This window comes from Hyperolius riggenbachi, chromosome 2 (assembly GCF_040937935.1).
Source record: "Hyperolius riggenbachi isolate aHypRig1 chromosome 2, aHypRig1.pri, whole genome shotgun sequence".
Lineage (NCBI taxonomy): Eukaryota > Metazoa > Chordata > Amphibia > Anura > Hyperoliidae > Hyperolius > Hyperolius riggenbachi.
Window position 1 is genome coordinate 209,976,127 of NC_090647.1, and position 26,427 is coordinate 210,002,553.

The following is a 26,427-nucleotide window of genomic DNA, read 5'->3' on the forward strand; positions in this document are numbered from 1 at the left end:
GCCGTCTAACAGTCTCCCTGAAGGCGGCACGGAGTGGAGCCCCCCAAGCAGTAGATGTGCGCGCGATCTCTTGCAAAACAGAGCCCCAGGACTTTATGCCAATTGGCGTTAGGCGGTCCTGGGGCTGCCGCCGCGGCCACGCCCATTGGCGTGACGCGGTCGGCAAGAGGTTACAGTGGATCTGAGACAAACTTTTGCTGCCTTCATTTTTCTGCCCCTTACATATACTTTATTGGGAATTCTTCCCCACCTAATGCTTTTTTACATTTTATTTATTACTTAATTGCATGTAAATGAATGTATCCACACCCTCCAGCTCCTCCAGCGCCTAGGCATTCTGAGTCCCATGCTGCAAGTGCTCATGGGAGCTCAGCCTGGGGAGGAGAAGGCTTTTGCTGAAGCATGCACGAGATTTCAGAGGCAAGAGGGAGGAAAGGGGAGTGGTGGTTTCACAGGCTGAGGGGTGGAGATGCAGAGTAGCTTGCCTGTGTAATGATGACAAGCAGATGGCTGCTCTCATTGTTTCACAGGAAGAAATAATCATATACTGTTGAAGCTATTTACAGCTACATTTACTGTGGAAACCATCTAAACGTTAGATAAGATATATAGACAAGTTACTTGCTATAGTTAGTTTTTCATCTCCGATCCGCTTTAAGTCTGTGGAGCCCGCTGCGAACAGCCGGTTTTCAAACATTTGTGGTAAATTTTCATTCGCGAACTGAAAATTTGATGTTTGCTACATCCCTATAGCTATACACAGCTCTCTGCAATGCAGAGCCATAGAAAACCTTGCTCTAGTGCCAGATCTGTCTACTCCGCCCCCTACACCCATCTATGTCAATCTGAAAGAGAATGGCATTTCCCAAACCATATACAGTCAATATTATAGTTTGCGACTGGATGTTCCATAGTTAAAATAGATTTTCACTCAATGTTTTCAAATGAATCTAATGTGTAATCGATTTGATATCTGTTAGTGTATTTAAACATAACCTTCCACCCAGTTGATTTTCTAATGTGATTATGGTTGAGGATTACAGATTTCAGGCACAGTTTTTCTCTCCATTTTAAGCCCCAGTTCAAGATCATTTTTATGCACATTGTTTGGCACATATTATATTCGCTAAACACAGAGTTTTGTGCATTGTATGTAAACAATCACCCACATAAGGTAATCAGACAGCAGCTGTCGTGGAAACATCAGCCAGGCTTTCAATGAGAAAAACATCGCTAAGTAACAAAAAGGAAGAAAAAAGCCTAGTGCATTGCTAGTTTGTACAAATTGTATTATCCTATGCGTTTTAAGAAATGGACTGCACTAAGGCTTTGATGGAACATTTTTAAATCAATTGAGTATTAAAGTCTTTTGTAAAGAAAAATGTTTGCTCATTTAAATAGAAAAATCCTGGCTGCCTAAATTCACAGCTTTCAAGAAAAAGATACATATATCCAGGCACATCGTCTCAAGTTAGGACATTTAAATAAGTTATTAGAAAGGTGCTAAATGGGGTGTGGCCAGAAAAATGGGGGGGCGTTAACCCTTTCCATACTCGCATGCAAATGTTCAAACAAATGCTTTCACATGGATCAATCATCCAAGCACCACTGCTATCTCTACAGCTAAATTCAAAGCTGGGGTCTTAGTTACAAAAGGATGCATTCCCTTATGTAGTCACCTACATGGTGCAGAAGTACCCAGGTATTTGTAGGTGTCCTGACTCACTCATTGCATCAAACGTATTTAAAAGATTAGGAGCACATATCCTGAAGTCCTCTCCTGGGACAGACAGTGCATCAAACTAAACTCACAAGGGAGCTAACGAAATATATCAATGTCCGCTATGCACACGCCAGCATATGCTGTGAGCGTCCTGGCAATAGTCACAGGCAGGGGAAAGAGGGAGTGCAACTAGATTAAACCCTGGCCCCAAGGGTCAGAAACAAGAAAAAGATACATATATCCAGGCACATAGCCTCAAGTTAGGACATTTAAAAAAGTTATTAGGGAGGTGCTAAATTGAGGTGTAGCCATCAAATACAACCCCCCCCCCCCCCCCAAAAAAAAACAGTTAACCCTTTGCATACTGACATGCAAATGTTTAAACAAATGCATACACATGGATCAGTCATCCAGGCACCAATGCTATCCCTACAGCCAAGTTAAAAGTCGGGGTCTTAGTTACAAAAGAATGCATTCCCTTACATAGTCACCTACACTGCGCAGAAGTACCCAGGTCATTGCATTAAATATATCTAAAAGATTAGGAGCACATAGCGTATGCTGGTGTGTGCATAGTGGACATCAATATATTTTGTTAGCTCCCTTGTGGGTTTAGTTTGATGCACTATCTGTCCCAGAAGAGGATGTCAGGATATGTGCTGCTAATCTTTTAGATCGGTTTGATGCAATAAATGTTTGCATGTCTACACTATGCATGTTACAGGGACACTGGGTACTTATTCACAGTGTAGGTGACTACGCAAGGGAATGCATTTTTTGTAACTAAGATCCTGACTTTTTAACTTGGCTGTAGGAATAGCTGTGGTGCCTGGATGATTGATCCATGTGAATGCATTTGTTTGAACATTTGCATGTGAGTGTGCAAAGTGTTCTTTTTTTTTTTTTCTATAGCTTTTAATTTCCTTCTCCGCTATCTCCAGCTTCCTGGTCATTTCCTGATGGCCAGGCAGGAGCCATGATAAGCTGTAGATCAGTAATGGCGTGGCTTCAGCTGACAGCATTTTCCCCCTTCATCCCCAAGTGACTGAAAGGGGTAGCTTGGCTGCCTGTGCGTTGACTGTCAGTCCAGGAGAATCTAGGAACTGGTGGAACATAGTTTTTTTCATTTACAAAAAGTTAATTTATTAGTTTAGTTTTGTTTTGTTTTTTATTACAAACTTTTTATGCATTCCTAATAAGACATTTTGCTTTATTCAATGAATATGAAAAAAAAACTTGTGCCTGAACTGTGGGGCTTTAAAGAGAATCTGTATTGTTAAAATCGCACAAAAGTAAACATACCAGTGCGTTAGGGGACATCTCCTATTACCCTCTGTCACAATTTCACCGCTCCCCGTCGCATTAAAAGTGGTTAAAACAGTTTTTAAAAGTTTGTTTATAAACAAACAAAATGGCCACCAAAACAGGAATTAGGTTGATGTACAGCATGTCCACACATAGAAAATACATCCATACACAAGCAGGCTGTATACACCCTTCCTTTTGAATCTCAAGAGATAGTTTCTTTCCCCCTGCAGCTATCTTCCACTGAAGTGTCAGGCTGTTTCTTCCTGCAGAGTGCAGACAGCTCTGCCTGTATGTAATTCCTCAGTATGTGAAAGCCCAGCCAGCTCAGAGGAGGATTTATCCAGCTTGTAAAAGATAAGAGAAGAGAGAAGCTGCCCTAATCTAAATAATACACAGGCAGTGTGCAGAGAGGGGCCTGGAGGGGGGAGATGCATCACAGAACCACAACACTGAAGAACTTGGCAGCCTTCCAGACACAGGCTGACAAGTCTGACAAGAGAGAGATAAGTTGATTTATTACAGAGATGGTGATAGTAGAACGTGCTGAAGTAAGCCAGAACACATTAGAATAGCTTTTGGAACTTGTAGGATGATAAAAAACAGGATGTAATTTTTGTTATGGAGTCTCTTTAAAGAGGACCTGTACAACCCATGTATATCACAAAACATTGGAAAAGTGGAGTTTAGGTATGATGACTAAATAAGCAAAGAAGTTGCATTTATTATTTGCCTTTAAACTCTAACAACCATACATGTCAAACTTCGGCCCGTGGGCTAAATCTGACCCTCAGAGCCATTAAATTTGGCCCTTGAGTGGTTTCCCCACTTTGCATTATGTTTGGCCCACTGTAGACCACCAAGGAAGCTATACTGGAGGTGAAGCCCTAAAACATGAGGGAGCCATATGGGGGAGGGAGGGGAGGAAGCACTAAACACTAAGGAACTGTATAGAGTAGGGTGGGGGCCTCTAGACACCAGAGAACTGTATAGAGGAGGAAGGACCACTAGACACCAGGGAACTGTATAGAGGAAGGACCGCTAGACATCAGGGAACTGTATAGGAGTTGGAGGGGGCCATTTGACACGAGAGAACTTTATAAGAGGGGAAAGTGACCAGTAGACATTGAGGTTGGCCCACGACTAGGTCCCAGTGTGCAATTTCAGCCCACTTTGTATTTGAGTTTGACACCCCTGCTCTAAAAAATGTTTTTTAATAAAAATAAATTTCGTGATAAATATGAATTAAAGTTTATATTTTTAATCACATATTTATTTGTCTGTTTATAGGATTATCATCCAGATAGGCCAGATATCCAGAAATCTATGACAGCTTTCAAGAACTTGTCGGTAAACACTTTTAATATAGGTTAATTATGTGCACAAGGAAAAGTTTCCTGTATGTGTAGCTATGGCTTGTGCGTGTTAGTATTACAGTAAATGTTACAGAAGTGTTCTGCTGGCTTGCAGGCGCAGTGTCAAGAAGTGAGGAAAAGAAAAGAATTGGAATTGCAGATTCTGAATGAAGCTATTCGTGGCTGGGAAGGGGATGACATCAAGACACTGGGCACAGTTCTTTATATGTCACAAGTAATGATACAGTGCGCAGGAAGTGAGGTAATTTTATTTTCTCATAGGCTTAAGATCGTCTTTTTCTAAACCTTATTTTTCTCAACAAATAAGATGTACCAGGGACACCAAAAATAAATTATACATACCTGGGGCTTCCTCCTGCCCCCTTCATGCTAATTGGTCCCTCCACTGCTTGAATCCTCTACTAGGTGGCCCGGTAATTCCGCCAGTCGGCGCAGTCTGTGGCCGGGAGCATTCTGTGCCTGCGCAGCAGATGCACATCTCTCCCGGCGATGGGAGAGGGACGGACGGATCATGTGCAGTATGCCCCGATTCGTGGAGTTGACAGGGCATCTTGCGGAGGGTGTAGTCGGCAGAGGAGGAGAGCAGGTGACCAATTAGCCTGAGGGCCCGTTTCCACTATAGCGTTGCGGAATCGCCGGCGAATCACCGCAGGCAAATCGCATGCGGGTGCGATTCCGCATGCGTTTTTTGCCGCGATTTCGCATAGGTAAGGCTGTATGCGAATTTAACCATGTCACTGCCTGTGTAAATTAACATTATTACCTATGCGAAATCGCGGCAAAAACGCATGGGGAAAACGCATGCGATTGCCCTATTAAATACATTGCGTGCGATTCGCCTGCATTCCACACGCAGGCGAATTCTGAGGACCCTACCCTGCAGATTTTTTCTGTACAGAAAAACGTGCGGGGAAACGCACAAGTGGAAACAGTCCCATCCACTTGTACTGACTGTGCGAATCCGCATGCGGGCAACGCATGCGGATTCGCGATAGTGGAAACGGGCCCTTAAGGGGGCTGTAGGAAGCCCCAGGAAAGTATTTTTTATTTAATTTTTTTGTCTCAGGTTTACTTTACTGTTCACAATGCTCTGTGTTTTATGTAATTATTGTGTAAAGTGCAGTTCTCTGAAAATCCTGTACTTATGCCACCAAAATAACCTAGAGACAAGGTTATTGATAGTGGAGACTTTTATGGTTTTACCTTTATATTGCCACAATTGGGCTTCAGAATTTACAGTAACTAAATTGTGCTTAATGCAGTCACAGCCATAGATGTCGGTGGAGTGAGTTTGCTGAGGAAGCAGACAGCTGCTGTTAGAATGGCAAAACAGGAACTTTCCTGCTCACACATCTACTGCAGCTGTCTGTAATCAGAAGTGCTGTTCATGGTAGTGTGATAGCCACTGAAATATGATCCTATCCATGGACCGGAACATGCCAGAAGTCTGATCTAACCACTAGTTTCTTCAAAGAGGCTCTACCACAAGGTATACACTGTCACATAGGAGCTAGGTCTTGTGGCAAGAAAGAAAAGAAAAACACAATATGAAAAGATATAGAACCACTTTACAGACGTATGTTGGGACTGCTTACAGCCATAGTTGACTCAGTAAAACGCAGTGTAAGGTCTGCAGAGTTGGGGGCATGAGTGTGTAGTACAATATTTGTTAACTTAATTGCCATTCAGTGACAAAATTGTTTTATTGATAAAATGGCAGTCTGGGTGAATCCAGTTATAGAGATCTTTATCCTGGTTGTTTTTAGGGTACTTGTGTATTATCCTGTCTAGCAGAATGGCTCGACAGCTAGACAGGCTGAAAAAGTCTGCACTCTGTTACATGATCAGCTGATTCACCACAGATCAGCTGCTGCTCCCTTCCCCACAGCTTTCCTCATGGAGCAATGTTGTAACCCGTCCCGAAATTACTGCCGAGCCGTTCTGCTACACGGGCTAATACGTAGTGCTGCAGCAAGAACTGCCTGACATCCCGGCAGAGCTTCTGGGCCAAGCTGAACTGCGCTCTCCTGTGTCACCCGCACGTGGTCCGTGTGCTGGCCGCTAGTGCCTTGTGCCCCGGAAACCCCGGCACCATCATCATGGAGTAGCTGCACACTGACTCATCTATGACTCCGTTCCGCAGCTGCACAGACAGTCAGGATGGATTCTATAGAGAAATGCATGAGAAGTCCTGTCGCTGGCCCGAGTAATAATCTACTTATGTCGTGACCGGGCTGTGCTTCCTGCACCTGGACCTGAAGCCGTGCACCTGAACTTGTGCAAGATTGGAGACTTCAGCAGGGCAGTCAGGGACATAGTGGAGAAATGCTGGGCAGCCCGGCCAGAGGACAGACCAAAAGCTGTGGGGAAGGGAGCAGCAGCTGATCTGTGGTGAATCAGCTGATCAAGCAACAGAGTGCAGATTTTTTCAGCCTGCCGAGCCGTTCTGCTAAACGGGATAATACACAAGTACCGTTTTTAGAAACCGTTCTGTTATACCTCATACCTTTATATAACACATATTTTTCTTATTTTTATTCTCAATGTAAAATGTTTGCTTTCACATTCCCTGCATTGTATTGTGGGGAATTACAGAACAGGCTTTGCACACTGACTGCCTGTTCTATGCCTTGTTTCTATGTCGTGCCAGCAGGAATGTGTCTCTTAATTGGTTTCCATTGCTTCATCTGTATGTGCAGTATTATGCAGTATTGAGCTTTATTTCCGCTGTGGCATGAACTGGATTTTATTTTTTTAATTTTCAGCTATGTAAATGAGAATGAAACATGCCCCCTGTTGACAGTCTAGTGTATAATATTCAGGTGTCACATTTATTACCAAAAATCGGTTGTCAACTATTCAGAAATAAAGAGGAAATCCATTTGCTGCAGTAATAGTTTGTTACCTGCTGTAATACTCAATTGTTAAAGTTTGATGTGTTCATGTATTTCACATAATAATATGAAAGTTTGGAACAATAGGATAGTCATTAAATGTTAGGAAGTAAGAGGTAGACAGTGTATGAGGTGCAAGTCTACAGAAGTTTTCTCCCCAGTTAAAGATTTTTTTTAAATTGTCCAGAAAGCTCATTCTAGGTTATGAAAAAAAATAAGCATCTCTCATTGCAAACATTGGCCAAGTAGTTTACAAAACCTCACATATGCTGACTTCAGGAGCTCCTGGTGTAGCTACCACCAGCCATGCCTGAAACATGCAGCAGGCTGGAAATACTTTCTAGTACCTTTTAAACTCAAGACTTCCGTTGGCGTGGTGGTTATACGGATGTGTATCTCGCTCATCTGCAAGAGTGAATGGTAGACCTTAGTGTACCTGAAATCTCACAAAATGCTGTATTTCTACTTACCTGGTACCTTCCTCCTGCCCCATCGGGGTCATGTGCTCCCCCGCCTTCCTCCCCAGCCACTCTGTTGTTCCAGGATCACCTCCGGTATCTTCTAAAGTCGGGGCTAGTCGTGGTGTTCTGCAGGACGATCTTAGCCGCGGGATTGCCTATGGGGTGTGTGCACATAGCTGGGCTGCACAGGTGCAGAACACCACAACCGAAGATATCGGAGGTGATCCTTGGACAACGGAGCAACCAGGTAGGCTGGCAAGGGAGCAAACAATCCTCATGGGGCTAGAGAAAGCCCCAAGTATAAATACAGCATTTTGTGAGATCTCTGGTTCCCTTTTAAAGAAAACCTGTAACGAAGAAAAGCTCCCCTGTGGTGTACTCGCCTCGGGTGGGGGAAGCCTCCGGATCCTATTGAGGCTTCCCCCGTCCTTCTCGATCCCACGGCGGTGGCGAAAATCCTCCCAGGACAGCGGCAATGTAAATATTTACCTCCCCGGCTCCAGCGCAGGCGCAGTATCTGTTCTCTGCTCAGAGATAGGCGGAAATAGCCGATCGCTGTTGGGACACTTTACTGCGCAGGCGCAAGTCTCCCGCGCCTGCGCAGTAGAGCGGACCCGGCGGAGATCGGCTATTTTCTCCTATCTCCGTGCGGAAAGCCACAACAGCACCCCCGCTGGCGCCATCAAAGGTAAATAAATCAGTGCTTATCAGCTCTTGTTGAGGGAGGATTCCGGGACACTTCAGGGGAGCCAGTGCTGGACTGCCTGCAGCTACAGGGGAGGGGAAAGCCTCATTGGGACCCTGAGGCTTTTTTTTTTTTTTGATACAGCCTCTTTAATGTTTCTAAACTTTAATTTAGCTTTGCAATAAGAATGTTTGGTGTTTGGAAGGTGCAGGATATATAGTGTTGTTCTGCTTTGAGAAATCGTTTAGCATAAGCAAGTACCTCAACCACTACACTGTTTTTTGTATCAAGTACTTAATTGTATTTTTGCTTTTTCCCCTAAGGAAAAGAATGAACGCTATCTTCTGCTTTTTCCTCATGTATTGTTAATGCTTTCTGCAAGTCCAAGAATGAGCGGTTTTATCTATCAGGTGAGCAAATGTCTAAAAATTCTTAGTTTCGGAATTATAAAGGCCAGCTCCAGCCAAACAGCCATAACCTTTTTGTGTTGAGGTAGAATGGAGACATTTTTACAACGTTTTTCAGGTTGTTGTTGTGTCTCTCTGCTGAAGAGATTTATCCTTCAAAATCTGCATTGCCTGAACCCAAGCTATCAAAGTTAGGACTCAAATGTCCACAGTAAAAATTAGGTTTCAATCATTTTTATTGGGGCTTTTCACACAGTAAAAATTAATGCCAGTAGTTCCTAACATTTCTCCATGGTTGACTAATCCGAATACTTCTCTCCTAATTTATTTTTAGCATTAACCTCCCCTTACCTGTGCTTAACACTTTCCTTTCCTGTATCCGGTGCTGAATACCTCTCTTCACTAGTTTTACCACATCCTTTTGATGGCCATAACCATTTAAGTGTTGAAACAAACAGTGCTGTCCCTTGCCTTGCGATGTCCTGATTGGGTGGGGCAAGGAGTTCCAAAGTGTAGGGGCAGCATGACAAAAGGCTCCGACTCAAAAGATTTTGAGATAGACTCTGCGAGTGACCAAGTTATTAGATCCTTTTGATCTAAGATTGTCGGAGGTGTGATGCATTTGCAGCAAATCATTACGTTTCCTGGGCCCAGGATTGGAATGTGAATAAGCTAATCTTAAATTGAATTCTCCATTTTATATGGGTCAGTGGCGTGTTATGTGTCAATGATAGGGTTGGCTTGTTAACCGCCTTGTAGCTGTGTTCTGTACTAATTGCACATGTGATGATTATTGTTGGCACCAGTAAAAGCTAAGTATATCCCTCTGCATAACACTATTTTCTAGATCAATTTTTATCATTCTTCAAGAATGAAATTTTTAGTTTAACGACTTGAGGAGCGCGGTGTTAAACCCCTCTAAGGACCAGGCCATTTTTTACTTAATAGGCCACTACAGCTTTAAGGCCTTGCTGCAGGGCTTCAAAACTCGGCACACAAGTGATTTGCCCCCCCCCCCCCCCCCCTTTTCTCCCCACCAACAGAGCTCTCTGTTGGTGGGATCTGATCGCTCCCCCAGTGTGTTTTTTTTTTTATTCTTTTATTAACCACCTTAGCGGTATGGATGAGCTCAGCTCGTCCATTACCGCCAGAGGGTGCCGCTCAGGCCCTGCTGGGCCGATTTGGATGAAATAAAAAGCAGCACACGCAGCCGGCACTTTGCCAGCCGCGTGTGCTGCCTGATCGCCGCCGCTCTGCGGCGATCCGCCGCGAGCAGCGGTGAAAGAGGGTCCCCCCAGCCTCCTGAGCCCTGCGCAGCTGGAACAAATAGTTCCGGCCAGCGCTAAGGGCTGGATCGGAGGCGGCAGACGTCAGGATGTCGGCTGACGTCCATGACGTCACTCTGCTCGTCGCCATGGCGACGAGGAAAGCCAAACAAGGAAGGCTGCTCGTTGCAGCCTTCCTTGTTACTTATGCTTGCCGGAGGCGATCGGAAGAACGCCTACGGAGCGCACTCTAGTGGGCTTTCATGCAGCCAACTTTTAGTTGGCTGCATGAAATAGTTTTTTTTTAATTAAAAAAAAACCCTCCCGCAGCCGCCCTGGCGATCTCAATAGAACGCCAGGGTGGTTAACTAAATTTCACTCCCCCCCCCCCCCCCCTTCAGCCTATCACAGCGGATTGCTTCTGTGTCACACAGCTGTCCCCAGTACATCGCTGCCTTAGGTCGCAGCGCTGTACTGTGTTAATAGACAGCGGTTTCACCGTCTAACAGTCTCCGAGAGGCAATCGCCGCTGGGAGACTAAAGGCGGAGCGGAGCTCAGTCATTATTGCGGAGATGCACGCACATCAGCGTGCGCGATCTTCTGCAATCCCCGCCCACAGCCATTCACGCCGATTGGTGTGGAGCGGTCGGCTAGGGCTTAATGTGTTGGAAAAATTCCAGTCATGCTCAGTGTAATTGTATGGTGTATGGAAAGTTGGTTGTTTCAGGGGAGCATGCACAATAGGCTTAGAAGTAATAGGAACATCACAGTTTGATTACCAAATCTAAACTCTTCTACGTCTTAAGTAGGGCTTTAAGTATATTATGGCCTGAACAAAAGAAAGTGCTTAAGTCGTGTGAAAAATAAATAATAAATAGCATGGTTAGCTCATCATGCAATTTCCAATTCAACCACCTCTATTTTCCGTAGTGTTACGGGGTGTGCGGCCTGCTCCTCCTTCCAGTTGTATATCTCTTTTTTTCGGTGTGATATGATTGTGATCTGTTTTCAAGTTCTAGTGAATCTAGTTTTACTAGGACTACTGGCATTCGAGAGCAGTGCTGCAGGACTAGCACAAAGGGGAGGGTGGATGTCGAGCAGGCAAAAGGCTTATACGCCTTTTGTAAACTATAGAAACATGGCAAATGCATTAAGAGTTAGTTTTCCTCCGTGCACGAGTGATGCCATGTACAGAGCATGTGCTGTTTGAGCTGGGACATGGATTGCAAGGAGGTTAGGGCAAAAGCACAAATGAAATAGGTGGAGAGAGTGGGTGAAGAGGGAGGGGGGAGGCTAATGTGCAAACTGAAACAGAGACGGTCTGTCATTTACTTTTCATTATCAATATCAGTATTTGACCAAGATAAATATCGTTGCCCGGGATTATAAGAATATTCACATATACAGAAACAATTGGCACAGAAAGGTATTTTAACCTTTAAGTAACAAACCTGTGAAAGTTTTTATGGTTGCCAAACTCAATTCAGGATTGCTCAAGCATATCCACTGGTAGTAATTATTTGAATTTAGGGCTTGTTCACACCCATGGCGTTTTGCGTTTTTAAAAGCACCAGCGATTTTCAAAACTGTTTTTTGGGGGGCAATTTCCCAATAATGGCAGGTATAGGGAAATCGAAAAAAGCTTGAAAAAGCGCTTTGCATAGTGATTCCCCTGCGCTTTTAAGAATAAATACATTGTATTTATTCTTTTCCAGGTCAAAGAGTTCACTTCCTGACGCAAGGAAAAAACAAATTGCTCTGCTAAAGCGCTTTACAAAAAAACTAAGCGTGCCGGGTAAGCATCAGGGGGGGGGGGGGGGGGGGGGGGATACATCGCTCACAAAATTGAAAATTGCTGGCGTCAGCGATTTCGATTTTTAGATGTGAACAAAGCCTTCCTGCTTGGGAAAATGTGTTTTTTGCAGACCCAAAAGGAAGCCAGCTCAAAGATACTAGTCTTTATTCATATCTCCAGCATATCTACAGATGCCAAATGATGTATTTCAAGCTCCTACTGGTCTTGGAATTACATGGAGGCTAACTAAAGATTTAAATGGTGTAAAGTTAATTGATGATTCCTCCCACCACTGATTCATTGAAAGAAACACATTTAGGGCCCGTTTCCTCTAGAGCGAATCCGCATGCGTTCTCTGCATGCGGATTCGCATAACCAATACAAGTGGATGGCCCTGTTTCCACTTGTCAGTTTTTTCCTGCATTTTTCTGTGCAGGATTTTTCTGCACGGTAGAGCCTGCAGAATTCGCCTGCGTGAGGAATGCAGGTGATTCGCAGGCTATGTATTTAATAGGGAAAACGCACATGCGTTTTTGCCGCGATTTCGCTTGAACATTAATGTAAATTGAACCAGGCAGTGACATGCTTAAATTCGCATATACCCTGCCTATGTGAAATCGCGGCAAAAAACGCACGCGGAATCTCATCCGCATGCGATTTCGTCAGCGGTGGAATCCCGGCGATTCGCACCGCACTAGTGGAAATGAGCCATTAAAACAGTAACAGCATTCTCAGAGTTAGCAGTTTATTTAACATAAACTTTTCTTCCAGGGTAAGCTTCCCTTGACAGGGACATGCATCACAAAGCTAGAAGATAGTGAAAATCATAAGAATGCCTATGAGATTTCTGGTAAGTCATGCAGATGATTTTTTTTTTTTTTTTAGTGCACCTTCGTACTTGTATATTAAGTTTTTATAACTTGGAAACTATTATGTTAACTTGTCCTAGTGCTATAGACTATTTATTTTACACGTTTCTGTATAAACGTTTCTGGCGACTTCCAAGGCACTTACAGAGAATATGTATGTTCGGCAATCTAAAATGCATTTTTCTACATGCAGAAACGCATTGGATCTGACAGCACATGTTAATCAATGAGCTGTTCACATCTAATATGTTTTATTGTGCACAGAAAAAGTCTTGACAGCTTGCTTGTTTCTGGGCTCCATGTAGGTTTTATCTATGAGTTACATTTTGCTGCTTTGGGAAACCCGTACGTGGTTTTCTGAATGCAATCGCTCATGGTGTCTGGAGGGCTAATAGTTGTTTACACACGGGACAATTCAAGATGTGGAAGAGCAAGTCACTTAATGTATAATGCTTATTCTCACCTCTGCTTGCCTCTGACCAAAGTAGATATAGTAGATGTTGGTGTTTGATCATACAGTAGACCATTTGAAAAGATCTCTGTCAATAACACTTTTAAGTCCTTTGTGATTTCCCCCACATCTCTCCATGTAATGTGCTGAGCTTCTGTGGAAAATAAGTGTGCACTGTACATGAAAATAGCGGGGCTCTGACAGGAAGTTAGTCTGTCAGTGTTAGTGTGGTGCTAGGCCTCCCTATGAGTTAAATTCCTGCCATTAGGTCACAATGACTTTCTTTTTCCACAGGCTTGTTTTAATGGGTTTTTACACAGATATAAAGTTGTTTTTCTTTATTAGTTGATTTTTTTTCTTATTTGTTCCTTTACTTCCGGTCTCAAAACAAGAAGTAAGGAGAAACCGTTTTTTATTGCATGTTTTCAAATAAAATAAATGTAACCTGATATGAGCTTTAGTCACTAAAAACCCTTTTTCATTGATTTCTAGGCAACATGATTGAAAGGATAATTGTGTCATGCAACAACCAGCAAGATTTACAGGAATGGGTGGACCATCTACATAAACAAACCAGAGTTACATCTATGTCCATTCCTACGATAAAGCCTCACTCGGTACCCTGTCACACTGTAAGAACTAACTTCATCTTTAAAGCTAATCATTGTATAGTTCACATTGTCAGCCAGATTCAATAAATTGCACAGTGCTATAATACTGTTATAATGCAAGCTATGTACAGAACTTAAGGTATAATTTCTTGTAATTGGTAAATAGACTAATCCAGGTAATACATTTGAAACAACTTTTATATCACAATTTTGACACATACAAAAAACGATGGTCTACAGAGGCATTAACCCAGCCGTGAGCAAACCACAGCGCTATGAAGCCGGGCTTCTGCTACTTTCCTCTTGCCATGGAGATCACCGCAGGAGAGTGGGATGGGATGAGTTATACCTAAACCTTCCCTGCCATTCATCTGCTGGGAAAGGGGGAGAGAGCGAGCTGCAGTAGCAGTGGGCCATATGCGAGAGAAACGCGGCCCAATCCTTAGAGTTTGCCCACCCTTGCCCTAGTACAATGTATGGTGACAATATTTTATTTTGAAATAAAGGTTTATTTTTTCCATTTTGTGTTTCATTATAGTATATCAACAATTATTAGTCCTTATTTGCAAAAATAACAGTAATAACCCCTCATGACATACATACATACATACATACATATTAAATAAGTCTTTAAGGTATCTATATTCATGTCCATAAATATTGGGACATCTACACAATTCTAATATTTTTGTCTCTATATACAATGGAATGGAATGGAATGGAATGAAATGAACATGTGCTTTAACTGAAGACTGTCAGCTTTAATTTGAGGGTATTTACACCCAAATCAGGTGAACGGCGTAGGAATTACAACAGTTTGCATATGTGCCTCCCACTTGTTAACCTCCTTAGCGGTATGCCCGACACTGTGCCTGGCATACCGTTTGCTCTTCTCAGGAGTCCTCCAGGATTAATTTAAGTGATTGCATGGCTGCAAAAGGCTTAGCTAGCACTAGGCTAGCTGGTATAAGTAGCCGGCATCCCCCCCTCTCTAATCGCCCCAGATCCAGCCTCTTAATACATTACCCAGCCTGGCTCCAGCGATCGGCGTAGCCTCCCCACACAGCTTCGGTCTCTCTATGGGGAGGATTGGGTCTGCACATGACGTCGGTGACATCATGGATGATCCTCCCCATAGAGAAGACCGGAGCTGTGCAAGGAGGGACACTAATGAGCTAAACTAATGGGACAATTGGCTTCTCGGCTGTTTCATGGCCAGGGGTGTGTTATCCCCTCATTATCAAAATTACAATGAGCAGATAAAAGGTCAAGAATTAATTTCAAGTGTGCCATTTGCATTTGGAATCTGGATCTCATCTTGAGAGTTGACAGCAACAAAGAGCTGTCACTATCAGTGAAGCTATCTTTCATTAGGCTGAAAAAAAACCCACAACAAACCCATCAGAGAGATAGCAAAAACATTAGGTGTGGCCATAACAAGTATTTGAAACATTCTTCAAAACAAGGAACGCACCAGTGAGCTCAGCAACACCAAAAGACCCAGAAGACCACGGAAAACAACTGTGGTGGATGCCTGAAGAATTGGTACCCCGGTGAAGAAAACATCCTTCACAACATTTGGCCAGATCAAGAACACTCTCCAGGAGGTAGGTGAATGTGTGTCAAAGCCAACAATCAAGAGATGATTAGTGATTAGAGGGTTCACCACAAGATATAAACCAATGGTGAGCCTCAAAAAAAGGATGACCAGAAAAGAGTTGGCCAAACGACATCTAAAAAAAGCCTTCACAGTTCTGGAACAATATCCTATGGACAGATGAGACAAAGATCAACTTGCATCAGAGTAATGGGAATAGAAGAGTATGGAGAAGGAAAGGACCTGCTCATGATCCTAAGCATACCTCCTCATCAGTAAAGCATGGTGGTGGTAGTTTCATGGTCAACTGATTTGGATGTAAATATCCTCGAATCAAATTTAAGCGGACAGTCTGCAGTTAAAGCACATCATTTTCGGTTCATTTCAAATCCATTGTGGTTGTGTATAGAGCCAAAAAATGTTAGAATTGTGTTGATGCCCCAATATTTATGGACGTGACTGTTTTTTTGTTTTGTTTTTTTTTTAATGCTGTTTTTACAAGTGTTTTATTTTGCTAACTATGGGGGAGAGGGTAAAAGGGGTTAATAACTAATGTAAGATTTTTTTGTTTTTTTTATGTATTTTAGTGTATGTATGTAAGTGTATTTTTACATTGTATGCAGGATGTGTTGTGTATGTTTTTAACTTTCATTTACTGAATCTCATTTCTGGATGACCACCGTAATCTTGCTAATGCTGGTGATCATTCATTATAGGCACTTTGATCGGCTTTGGGAACACGTTCCCATTCACCAATCCCAGACCAGTGGGGCGAAGATAGATGCGAGCAGGTGCACGATTAGCAGTGTTTAGGTAGACAAAGACGCATATCTATGCCCCTGATCAGCAAATTAAGTTTTCAGGGGCATAGGTATGTGGCGCAAGAATTCACAACCCATTAAAGTCCACTGCAGAGGTCCAGTAGTCCAGTGATTTTTCATGTATTTTTTGAAAATCCTTTGAACTGTTTATCAGGAACATTTAATGAAACTCTACATTCAAATAACCTATAACACTGACAGAGCAAACAGTAGTAGCTTTTACCTTTTACATGCATGTCATTGTCTGTGTGTGCTCTTTTTCCACTTCTTTGATAACTAATAATATGCGATGGTTACACTTTCAAATGATTGATCTTGACACTGTTCTGTTTCATCTTCAGCTTCCTTCTCATCCAGTCACACCATCAAGCAAACATTCAGACCTCAAGCCAGCACCTCACACACCTGCGTATCACACACTGCCACACCTCTCACACCATGGGACGCCGCACAGCACCATCAGCTGGAGCCCATTGGAGCCACCAAAAACATCAAAGCCTTGGAGCTTGAGTTGCCTACGCCCCGCCCCACCACTCCGGCCTTCTGCAGCCCTCTGCTACAAAGAGGTAAGAGACGCTGGAAATGAGGTATATATAAAATTATATATATATATTATATATAAAATAAAAATAAGGTAAGTGAACCTAAGCCAGCATGTTAGGATTAATCTAATTTTTGGCCAGTAGCTCCATGTTGATGCTGCAAGTTTAAATGGATTGTTAAGACATCTATTCATAATTGACAGTGCATATATATATATCTGAAGGATACAGCAACATTCAACAGCACCAACCTTATGAAATGAAGTCATAATAAAGATGTCAGGAAAACTGTTTAAGAAGAGGAGTACAATATTGATATTTTTTGTGCTGGAAAATATCTTCGGCTAAGCAATAGTCTTTAAAATGTACACGTCTGTATGCTTTTTGCTTTTTCACAAGGACAATCCTTCAGTCTAAATTAAATACATTTTTTTCTTACTCAACAAATGTATAGGTAGGTATCTTCTCCTTGGTATAAATGAAAATAAAGTCACTGTAGCAAATCAGCCATCAGAGTCTAGTTTAGTTTTGTAAATCAAGCTAGAAAAAGTAATAAAAAAACTCTATTGATTGTTTAAGGCATTACAGACATTTGCCTGTAGTTTGTAACCGGTACGTTTTGCAGAAGTGAAAGGATATGTAGAAATGGTATTCTAACCACTAGGCTATTTCTGCACTTTCCCATGATAACGAATGAAACAAATGTTACTTTTGGCAATAAAATCTATGAAAAATGGCGCTAGAGCATTTAATTGTTCTGCTGAAGGACACTTAATGGTTTAAAGTATTCTTTCATGTAGAGAAGAACTCCTTTCTTTATTAAATGATTTTTGTAGATATTCTGAAAACCAGTATTACACCATCTTTGTGCTGATAACTGCCCTGGAGTGTTTTATATATTTACCGTATATTCCGGTGTATAAGACGACCCACCAACTTTTCCAGTAAAAATATAGAGTTTGGGATATACTCGCCGTATAAGACCACCCCTCTTCCAACACACACCAAATAAAAATTAAAAAGACATCATATACTGGTGCTATGTATGAACAGATACTGGTGCTGTACTGTATGTGGTACCCTGTATTTAACAGTATATAGACGATTGACTGGTTGGATTGGTCAACTCTCCCTGTCTCCCTGTTTATCAGAACAGTATGAAAGATTCCGCTGTGCCCATAAAAAAAGCCTCTTTCACCCTTCTGGCCCACCCTTGTATTCTATTTACCTCCTTCTCTGCCTCTCAGATCTCACACATGTTCACCTGTGTCGCTTTACTACAGTCCTCAGCAGCGAGATCTGAGAGGCGGTAACAGAATAGGGCTTATCACTCTGCATCAATGACACCCGGCGTATAAGACGACCCCTGACTTTTCAGAAGTTTTTCAAGTGTTCAAAAGTAGTCTTATACACCAGAATATGCAGTAACTAGAATAAAAAAGACAGGATGCACACACTGTGTGTGAGAAACTTGGTGAAGCATGGACCCAGGTCTCACCAGCATTAATGGACTACTCTGCCATTGACGGGATTCAGTTTGCAAGCATGTGTCTCCAACTGCCTGGCACTCCAGCATTTCTAAGGCCAGAAACCCACTAGGAGCAATTTCTAATCGCTATTGATCTGAAAATGCTCTTGCTAATGCAATGCTATGGGGGATTTTTATAAAATCACATCGCTCAAGTGGGATCACACCCATAGCATTACATTAGCAAGAATTGTCAAATCGCGTATCGCTGAGAAAATCGCTCGTAGTGGGTTCCTGGTCTAAGGCTGATGTCACCTTTCGTTTACTGGAGTTCCAAGACTTGTAGAGCATATAGAGCAGCACTCTGTGACTATGCAACATTGCCACATGTTTCATGGGGACTAAATGCAATAGCTGCCTGGTATCACTAACAAATCATTTCATGGAATTAATTTCCCCAATAAACCAATACACATCCCCACAACCTTAGTAACATGTCATTTAACTATAACTTGCGAAATCCTAGGATTGCTTTTTCATGAGCAATAACTTAAACAGGGGTGAAAAAATGCTTTAATCCATGTGGACATTAGTTAGATCAATGATAATTACATTCTAACCAAACCTAGTGCTTAATAACTTGGCGTAGAGGTTCTGTTTAAGCTCGATTTAGGATTTTGATGAAACTTATTGATAAGTAAAGCAAAGTTTTTAATGTTAATGTACAGTTCAAACATTTAAGAGACCGCTAGCAACTGTATTGTTCATTATTTTATTTATTTTTGCTTCTTTTTTGTTTCCCTCTGTATTAGAGGATGTCTTGTATTCTTAAGGTAAGGGGTAGACCTCCTTGTGTCCCCTTGCAATAGCATGAGATGCTGTGGAGCACACTGTAGCTTTATCACCTTAGGTAGAGATCTCTTCTAAAAAGACCACTTGCTTTCTATATACTGTATAGTAAATCCAAAGTGTCAAGTCCTCTCCCTGTTAGAGATCCTTACTCCATACGCTCCTGTCTTTGTTCTCCAATAGTAGATTTCTAATTTTTGTTCCTGGTTGTGACACACTCCATCTGTACTCATCTGTCACTTGCCGTGTTCACCTAACCCAAGAAAGCATGAGGCTGTTAGTACAGTAAACCCATTAGCACTTATTCACAATTATTGATCAAAAGTAACAGGAACAGATATCTGTTTCTGCTTAAAAAAAGCTAAATAAAAGCTAAAAATCAATACCTTTTGCACCTGTTTTATTGATTAACCTACCAGTCTTTGTGCACCCAAATATCCTAAAACTTATTAGGAGACCTTGTCTGTATGTGTTTCTGTATAGTTGTATCTTCTAGGCCACTCTTTCTGGTATATCTTACGTTTTCGTTTTGTTTTGTTTTTTTCTTCAACAGGATCTTAGTAAGAGTCCCAAAACAATGAAAAAGCTATTGCCCAAGCGTAAGCCTGAAAGGAAGCCATCAGATGAGGAATTTGCACTGAGAAAAAGTAAGGCTTTACATTTTTTATTGAAAATTCTTGAGGCCCACTTAGTGGGAAACTCACTCACTGCATCTGTGAAGCAGACCCACCGATTGCACTGAATAAGTATACTTTACTGAGCACTTTGATTAAAAGTATCATTATCTAATAATTGCTAATGGTAACAGACTTCAATATTTTTAGCTTAGTTATTTTATAACTGGATAAGCCCCATTCAGTATCTGGCAAGGTAACTGTTCAAACATTTTTGGCTTTACCTCCTCCACCGTAATCCTTTCAGGCTGTCAACATAGAGTAGATGCCACACGACTCCAATCCACTGGTAAATGTGGACAGCCATGACATATAGTTTTTGGAAATAAAAAAAAATTGTGAATTTTGAAAACTGATGGGGAGGCAAGGCTAGTGATGGTCCTGTGTAGGCCAGAGCAGCTGTTAGGTCGTTCAGTTTCCCTTTTAGCCTTACTTCATAAACCGTTTTTTCACCCATACTACCTTAGTGGATTTTATTCGTGGCAAGGGGGTGAAATACAGAGCATCCATTGCTAGACTAATTAATACTTACTGTTATTTCTGTTCTGGTGTACCAGATTATAACACATTGGACTCTATTCACAAAACTTCTCATAATTGACTTACCACCTAATTTATACAAATAACCTTTCAGCACATTTATAAGCAAAATAATCACTCAAAATAAGTTGTTCCTGAGCAACTTTATTTTAATATTACTTTTCTTACCGTAATTATATTATATTTTTGCTCTTCGGGAGCTTAAAAAAGTAACATAGATAATGTGAAAACAGATAAAAAAACTTTGTGAATTATGCCCATTGTGGGCAGATAAATGACTAAAAATATGATTTTCTTTAACCAATCTGCGACCGCCTAATGCCACCATCAGCATCAAGTCTTGGTGGTGGAGATTAGCAGGGAATGCGCTCTGCGATCAGCCTGCCAGCCCGCAATTGCGGCTGGCAAGCTGTTAATTACTTGCCGAACGCTCCACGCCAATTGGCGTGATCGGCTTTCAATGGGGCTAGCGTCTATAAACATTGTACAGCACTGCGATCTACAGCAACGCTGTAATGGGGACAGCCATGTGACACGGCTGTCCCCCTGGGACACTGGAGAGCGATCGGCTCTCATAGGCTGAAGCCTATGACAGCTGATCGCCATCATTGGCTGGCTGGGGGGGCGTGAGGAAGATCAGGAAATAATAAAAATAAATAGGTACATTTATTTAAAAAATATTAACATGAATATTTAAAATTGAGTTGTGCGGCCCTGCATGGAGGCCTTAAAGCTGCAGTGGCCAATTTAGGGAAAAATGGCCTGGTCTTTAGGGGAGTTTAACACTGCGGTCCTTAAGTGGTTAATCACAGAAACTGCATATTTTTTTTTCTTTTGTACAGCGCTGCGATCTGTAGAACAGGGTTGTGTGTAGGATTGGGCTAAGCATAGTACAGTATTTTTATGGGTACGTTCGCAGTGGACAGTTGCATAATGCATGCATTATAATTGTGAACTGCAGTGGAGACTTGACATAAACTTTAATACAAAGCCTGCATGCAGCGAGTTAGAGTAATGCAATCAGTTCCAACTCAGTACTGTGAACAGCCCCACAGAATTGTATAGGCCGGGAACTGACATGTAGAATTATTCTGCAACGCAACTGAGCATTGAGAACTAGATCTATTGGTTTGGGCTAATGAACTGAAGCAGCCCAGCAGGCTCCATGGCTAGTACTGCTGCTGAGGTTTGGCTGTGCAGTAATATGATGATATTTGACTTCTATACACACACACACACACACACACACACACACACACACACACACACACACACACACACACACACACACACACACACACACACACACACACACACACACACACACACACACACACACACACACACACACACCGTTTACGGAGTCCTAATCGGGCCTCCAAAAATATTTTGCATCTGGAGCATTGGTTGCCAGTAAAAAGGCTCATCTTGGAAATTGGCAGAAAAAAAAGTATGTATTTATCTATCTTATCTATCTATCGATCTCCTGTTCAATGTGTACTTTGTTTATTTATCAGGCACAGCAGCACTAGAAGAAGATGCACAGATTTTAAAAGTTATTGAAGCTTACTGTACGAGTGCCAAAACACGCCAAACATTAAATTCTAGTAAGTGCATTTCTGTTTTCTTAACCACATCTGAAGCCATGAACTCGAGCAAATACTAAAGTTATGGGTTCTTCAATCTTACTTTATTAATTGTCCATGTTTCTTTGCTTTTATTTACTTTTGCACTGCTGATGTTATTGTTTTAGATTATATGTTGGATTCTAAAGATACCGTATTTTTCGGACCATAAGACGCTCCGGACCATAAGACGCACCTAGGTTTAGAGGACAAAATCCAGGGAAAAAGAAAAATACTAAACCTGGTGCATCCATGGTGTAGGGGCATCTTGTGGATCTTCTCTCCTCCCCAATTTATATGTCCCCCTTGTACCTCTTGTGTCCCTGTGTCCCATTTGTACCTTTAGTGTCTCCCTTGTGACCTCCACTGTCCTCCTCTGTCCCCTTGCATCCTCTTAAATGCCCCCCTTATCCTCTTAGGTGGCCCCTTTGTCCTCTAAAGTGCCCCCCCCCCCTGTTGTCTTAAGTGCCCTCTGTGTCCTTTAAAGTGCCTCATGTATTCTCTAAAGTGTCCCCTGTGTCTTTCAAAGAGCTCCTTGGGTTCTTTAAGTGCCCGCTGTGTGCTTTTAGATGCCACCCATGTACTCTTAACTGCCCCCCCCCCCCCGTCCTTTAAAATGCCCTGGGCGGTACTAAGTAACCCCTGTACTAGTCTGTCCCCCTGTGAAACTTATCTTTTTCGTCACCCGTCTGTGTAAGGAATCTGTGTATGGCTTGCAGAGCATGTATTGCAGAATGTAACGAGTGTAGGTGTCCCCGGGGCTGTCCCGTCCCGCCCCTCTATACCGGTGCGTTCCCGCCCCCTGTCTTCAGCTGTCCCGTCCCCTCTAACTACTTTCCCCGGCTTTCTAAGGGTTACGTGAGGAGTGTCAAGGCATAGGCTTACCGCTGGATGTTAGCGCTGTCAGCGGTAATCTTCCGTGCTAAAGCCGCCGGGTGGTCCGTGCACGCTGCCAAAGCCTTCCTCCCTTCACTTCCGCATTGGTGATGAAAGCGGAAGTGAAGGGAGGAAGGCTTTGGCAGCGTGCACGGACCACCCGGCGGCTTTAGCACGGAAGATTACCGCTGACAGCGCTAACATCCAGCGGTAAGCCTATGCCTTGACACTCCTCACGTAACCCTTAGAGAGCCGGGGAAAGTAGTTAGAGGGGACGGGACAGCTGAGGACAGGGGGCGGGAACGCACCGGAATAGAGGGGCGGGGCGGGACAGCCCCGGGGACACCTACACTCGTTACATTCTGCAATACATGCTCTGCAAGCCATACACAGATTCCTTACACAGACGGGAGGTCTGGACAGTCACGGGGACACAACATTTAAAAGGGGTGACAACTGGATACGGGTAGAAATTGCTGCATCCGGACCATAAGACGCAGGCACTTTTCCCCCCCATGTTTGGGGGAGGAAAAGTGCGTCTTATGGTCCAAAAAATACGGTAAATGAAAATGATGAAGTTTTCAGTTACGGTTAACTAAAGCAGTAAATTGAATTCTTTTAAGTATTAAGCTGTTAAGTTGACAATGTTATTTACCTGTAAACTGTTATGGTGTAGCTCTCCTAGGACAATTATACCAATAGATGGGATTGGCCAACCAGGCAGCACAACAGGTTGACAAACTAGAAGCATACCTCCCAACTTTTTGAGATGAGAAAAAGGGACACTTAAGCCATGCCCCTGCCACACCCCTGGCCACGCCCTCGCCACACCTCTAGTCGCGCATACCATAAAGATTTCATAAGAAACATATGTTGTTTTATAATTCAAACCACAGTGGTCCTTTCTATCCTGGTTCATTTTCCTTCATAGTAACATTTTAAAATTAGTAATATATCAATTTAAAGGTTGGTAATAAAGTTTAGAGTCAATCAAACACATTTTTAGTATAGAAATATATATATTTACATAGAAAGAGGGACAAAGTCCTGAAAGAGGGACAAATGAGGAGGAAAAAGGGACAGAGGGACAGGGCTCCCAAAGAGGGACTGTCCCTCCGAAAAAGGGACAGTTGGGAGCTATGCTAGAAGGCAGTACTGTTAAATGATGTCGGCTACACTCTTCTTCCTATGTCGATTTAACATATACACTGAAGGCTGGGAAACGTATTGCCCTAGCAGCTACAGAAATGGCTAATCTTTAAAGTCTTGGACCTTAGGACGGACGGTTTAAAGTGTAGAAGTAGCTTAAACTTTGGATGGTTATTAACTGATGAACAACAAATTCTGCTATCCATATGAACTGTATAAATGTTCCTTGGGGGTGGGATTGTAAGGGGGAGTTATGGGCCAGTGCTGAATACTTAGATATAGCAGGATGGCAATCTTTCAGCTAGTCTAGGCAGAGGTGAAGTTAGGAACCCTTATCTGCATACCTGTACTGAGTCATTGATTTAAGAGAGATTTAATGCAGAGTGATTAGGACGTAGCAATTTTGATTGGCAATGACAGCTTTTATATCCTGAACCTTTTTGTAATGCTGCTCATGATTTATCATGCATCCCACGCATTATAATGAGCAACTGTAAACCTATCATAGCACACACACGTTAAAATGTGCGCTCATGGGACCTTATTCAATTCACTTTTTTTCCTAGTTGATATTTTAACAACCTATCTATAAAGTGCCTTTTATACCACCAGTAAGCAGCAGGGATGGGCAACGGATGAATTCCGAATATTTCAATTCACGGTCACGTAACTACCGCACTTCCTCCTTTCCTCCGCCCCCCGCCGCTCAGGTGTGCCAATTACCTGAATGAATTTCGAATAAAACCTATTCGGAATTCATCTATTGCTCATCCCTGGTAAGCAGTAAGATACTTTTGACAGTATTATTTCACCTACATTTTGGTACTTTTCGATTGCACAGTGCTGCAAAGTTATTTTCAACAGAAGATGAAAGATGAGAAAAAGTGAATTGAATAAGGGAATTTCTCGATAAAATGCCTTTTAACCTCCTTACCATTAATTCTAAGTCAGGCTCGGGAAGCAAAGCCGAATAACAGGGTGGTAATACCGTGCCTGAGTGAGTTTCATGCAGGAGCTGCTGCAGACCTCTCTGAGGTATGTTTTTCTTCTTGTTTTTAGGGTCTAAAAATGTTATGGCTTTTAGACCTTAAATCTGGAAATAATCATAATGTCCAGGGGGTTAAGCCACCGGAAAGCAAGAAAATAGAATAATTTTGACAGTACTTTTTCACAACTTTTTGGTGTTTTTCCAATTCCAGAGTGTTAGTTATTTTAAACAGAAGATGAAAAAATATCTCGTGGAAAAAAAAACTTAAGAGTAAAAATGTGAATTCAATAAGGATCCATGGTCCTTATTCAATTCACTTTTTCTCCAACGTTTTCTCCTAGAAGATGAATCCTAAATCTTCTGCTTAAAATAACTTTACAGCACTCTGAGATCGAAAAAGAAGTACAGGTAGTCCCCGGTTAACAAACAAGATAGGAACTGTAGGTTCATTCTTAACCCGAATCTGTTCTAAAGTCGGAAATGTGGAGAATATTTAGCGCATGCATATTTGAAGCATGTAGTCTTTAATATTTTCTATTACAAAGTTGGGCTGAAATAATAATCTGGCGTATTTTGCAGTGTTATTGAATCCGGGAAAGAAGTATACAGCAATAAAGTCATTTTATAGTTGGGAGACTCGGTTTAAGAATGGGGCACAAGTTGCTTTAAAGTTAAACATTTATTGCACAGTGTTGTGTTCAAAATCTCAGTAGCAATTATTTTAAATGAATCTGTTTTTCTTATGACTGGTAGGATGGAAGTGTTTACTTTTCAGTACTGTTGTACAGCAGGTAAGTTCAGATGTCTCTGTTGTATCACCATAAAGGGAGCACAGCCCTCCACCTACGTTTTTCATGACTGCAGTAAACAGCACTTTCTCTTCTGTTACTACTTCCTGGTAACCTGCTTAACTGTCACTCCCGATACAGCTTTTCTCATGCGCTTTTCAGATGATGATTGATTAATTTTCACAAGTAATTGTAGCAATCTCGGGAACAAAAAGCCTTCATATTTAATTCAAGCCTTTCCATTATGCTGCTTACCCTTCTTGTTTTACACCTTTTTCCCTGCTCCTTGATGGCTGAGATGTCCTTTTCAACCTCTGTATCTCTTTCTGGTGCCATCTTGTTAAGAGTAGTTATGTTCGAAACATTGACTTTGGCTTCAAATTATATTCTCCTGGCTGCTGGAAGCTTGCACCATGGCAAGCATTGCAGCCAGTCTATTGCATGCTGATACTGGGAGAAGCCAATTCGCGGTCTGTTACAGTATAGGTTGCTGTCATAGGAGTTAGTGCATAGGTACGATTACAGCCATGCGTGCTACCCAGCACATTGCTGGTTTGCAATGGGGCATGGATTTGCTTCACTTAAAGTGGATCCGAGATCAACTTTTACTCATTGCATAATTGTGTTCCTTTCCTATTGTTTATAGCGCATTCCTCAAGCCAAATAC

General features: G+C 42.2%; 1 protein-coding gene across 7 annotated transcripts in view; it reads left to right on the top strand.

Moving 5' to 3' along the window:
• The window catches only part of ARHGEF7 (Rho guanine nucleotide exchange factor 7), a 202,919-nt gene that overhangs the window by 142,629 nt on the left and 33,863 nt on the right, over positions 1–26,427 (top strand). For 4 of the 7 annotated variants that reach the window (XM_068268051.1, XM_068268053.1, XM_068268055.1 and 1 more), the window contains 9 exons: positions 4,319–4,378; positions 4,499–4,645; positions 8,768–8,854; positions 12,684–12,762; positions 13,725–13,864; positions 16,603–16,827; positions 19,084–19,104; positions 19,674–19,767; positions 21,852–21,941. In XM_068268051.1, the coding sequence (XP_068124152.1) occupies positions 4,319–4,378; positions 4,499–4,645; positions 8,768–8,854; positions 12,684–12,762; positions 13,725–13,864; positions 16,603–16,827; positions 19,084–19,104; positions 19,674–19,767; positions 21,852–21,941 (943 nt within the window). The remainder of the gene's footprint in view (positions 1–4,318; positions 4,379–4,498; positions 4,646–8,767; positions 8,855–12,683; positions 12,763–13,724; positions 13,865–16,602; positions 16,828–19,083; positions 19,105–19,673; positions 19,768–21,851; positions 21,942–26,427) is intronic. The other 3 variants (XM_068268052.1, XM_068268054.1, XM_068268056.1) reach the window with 1 other exon arrangement.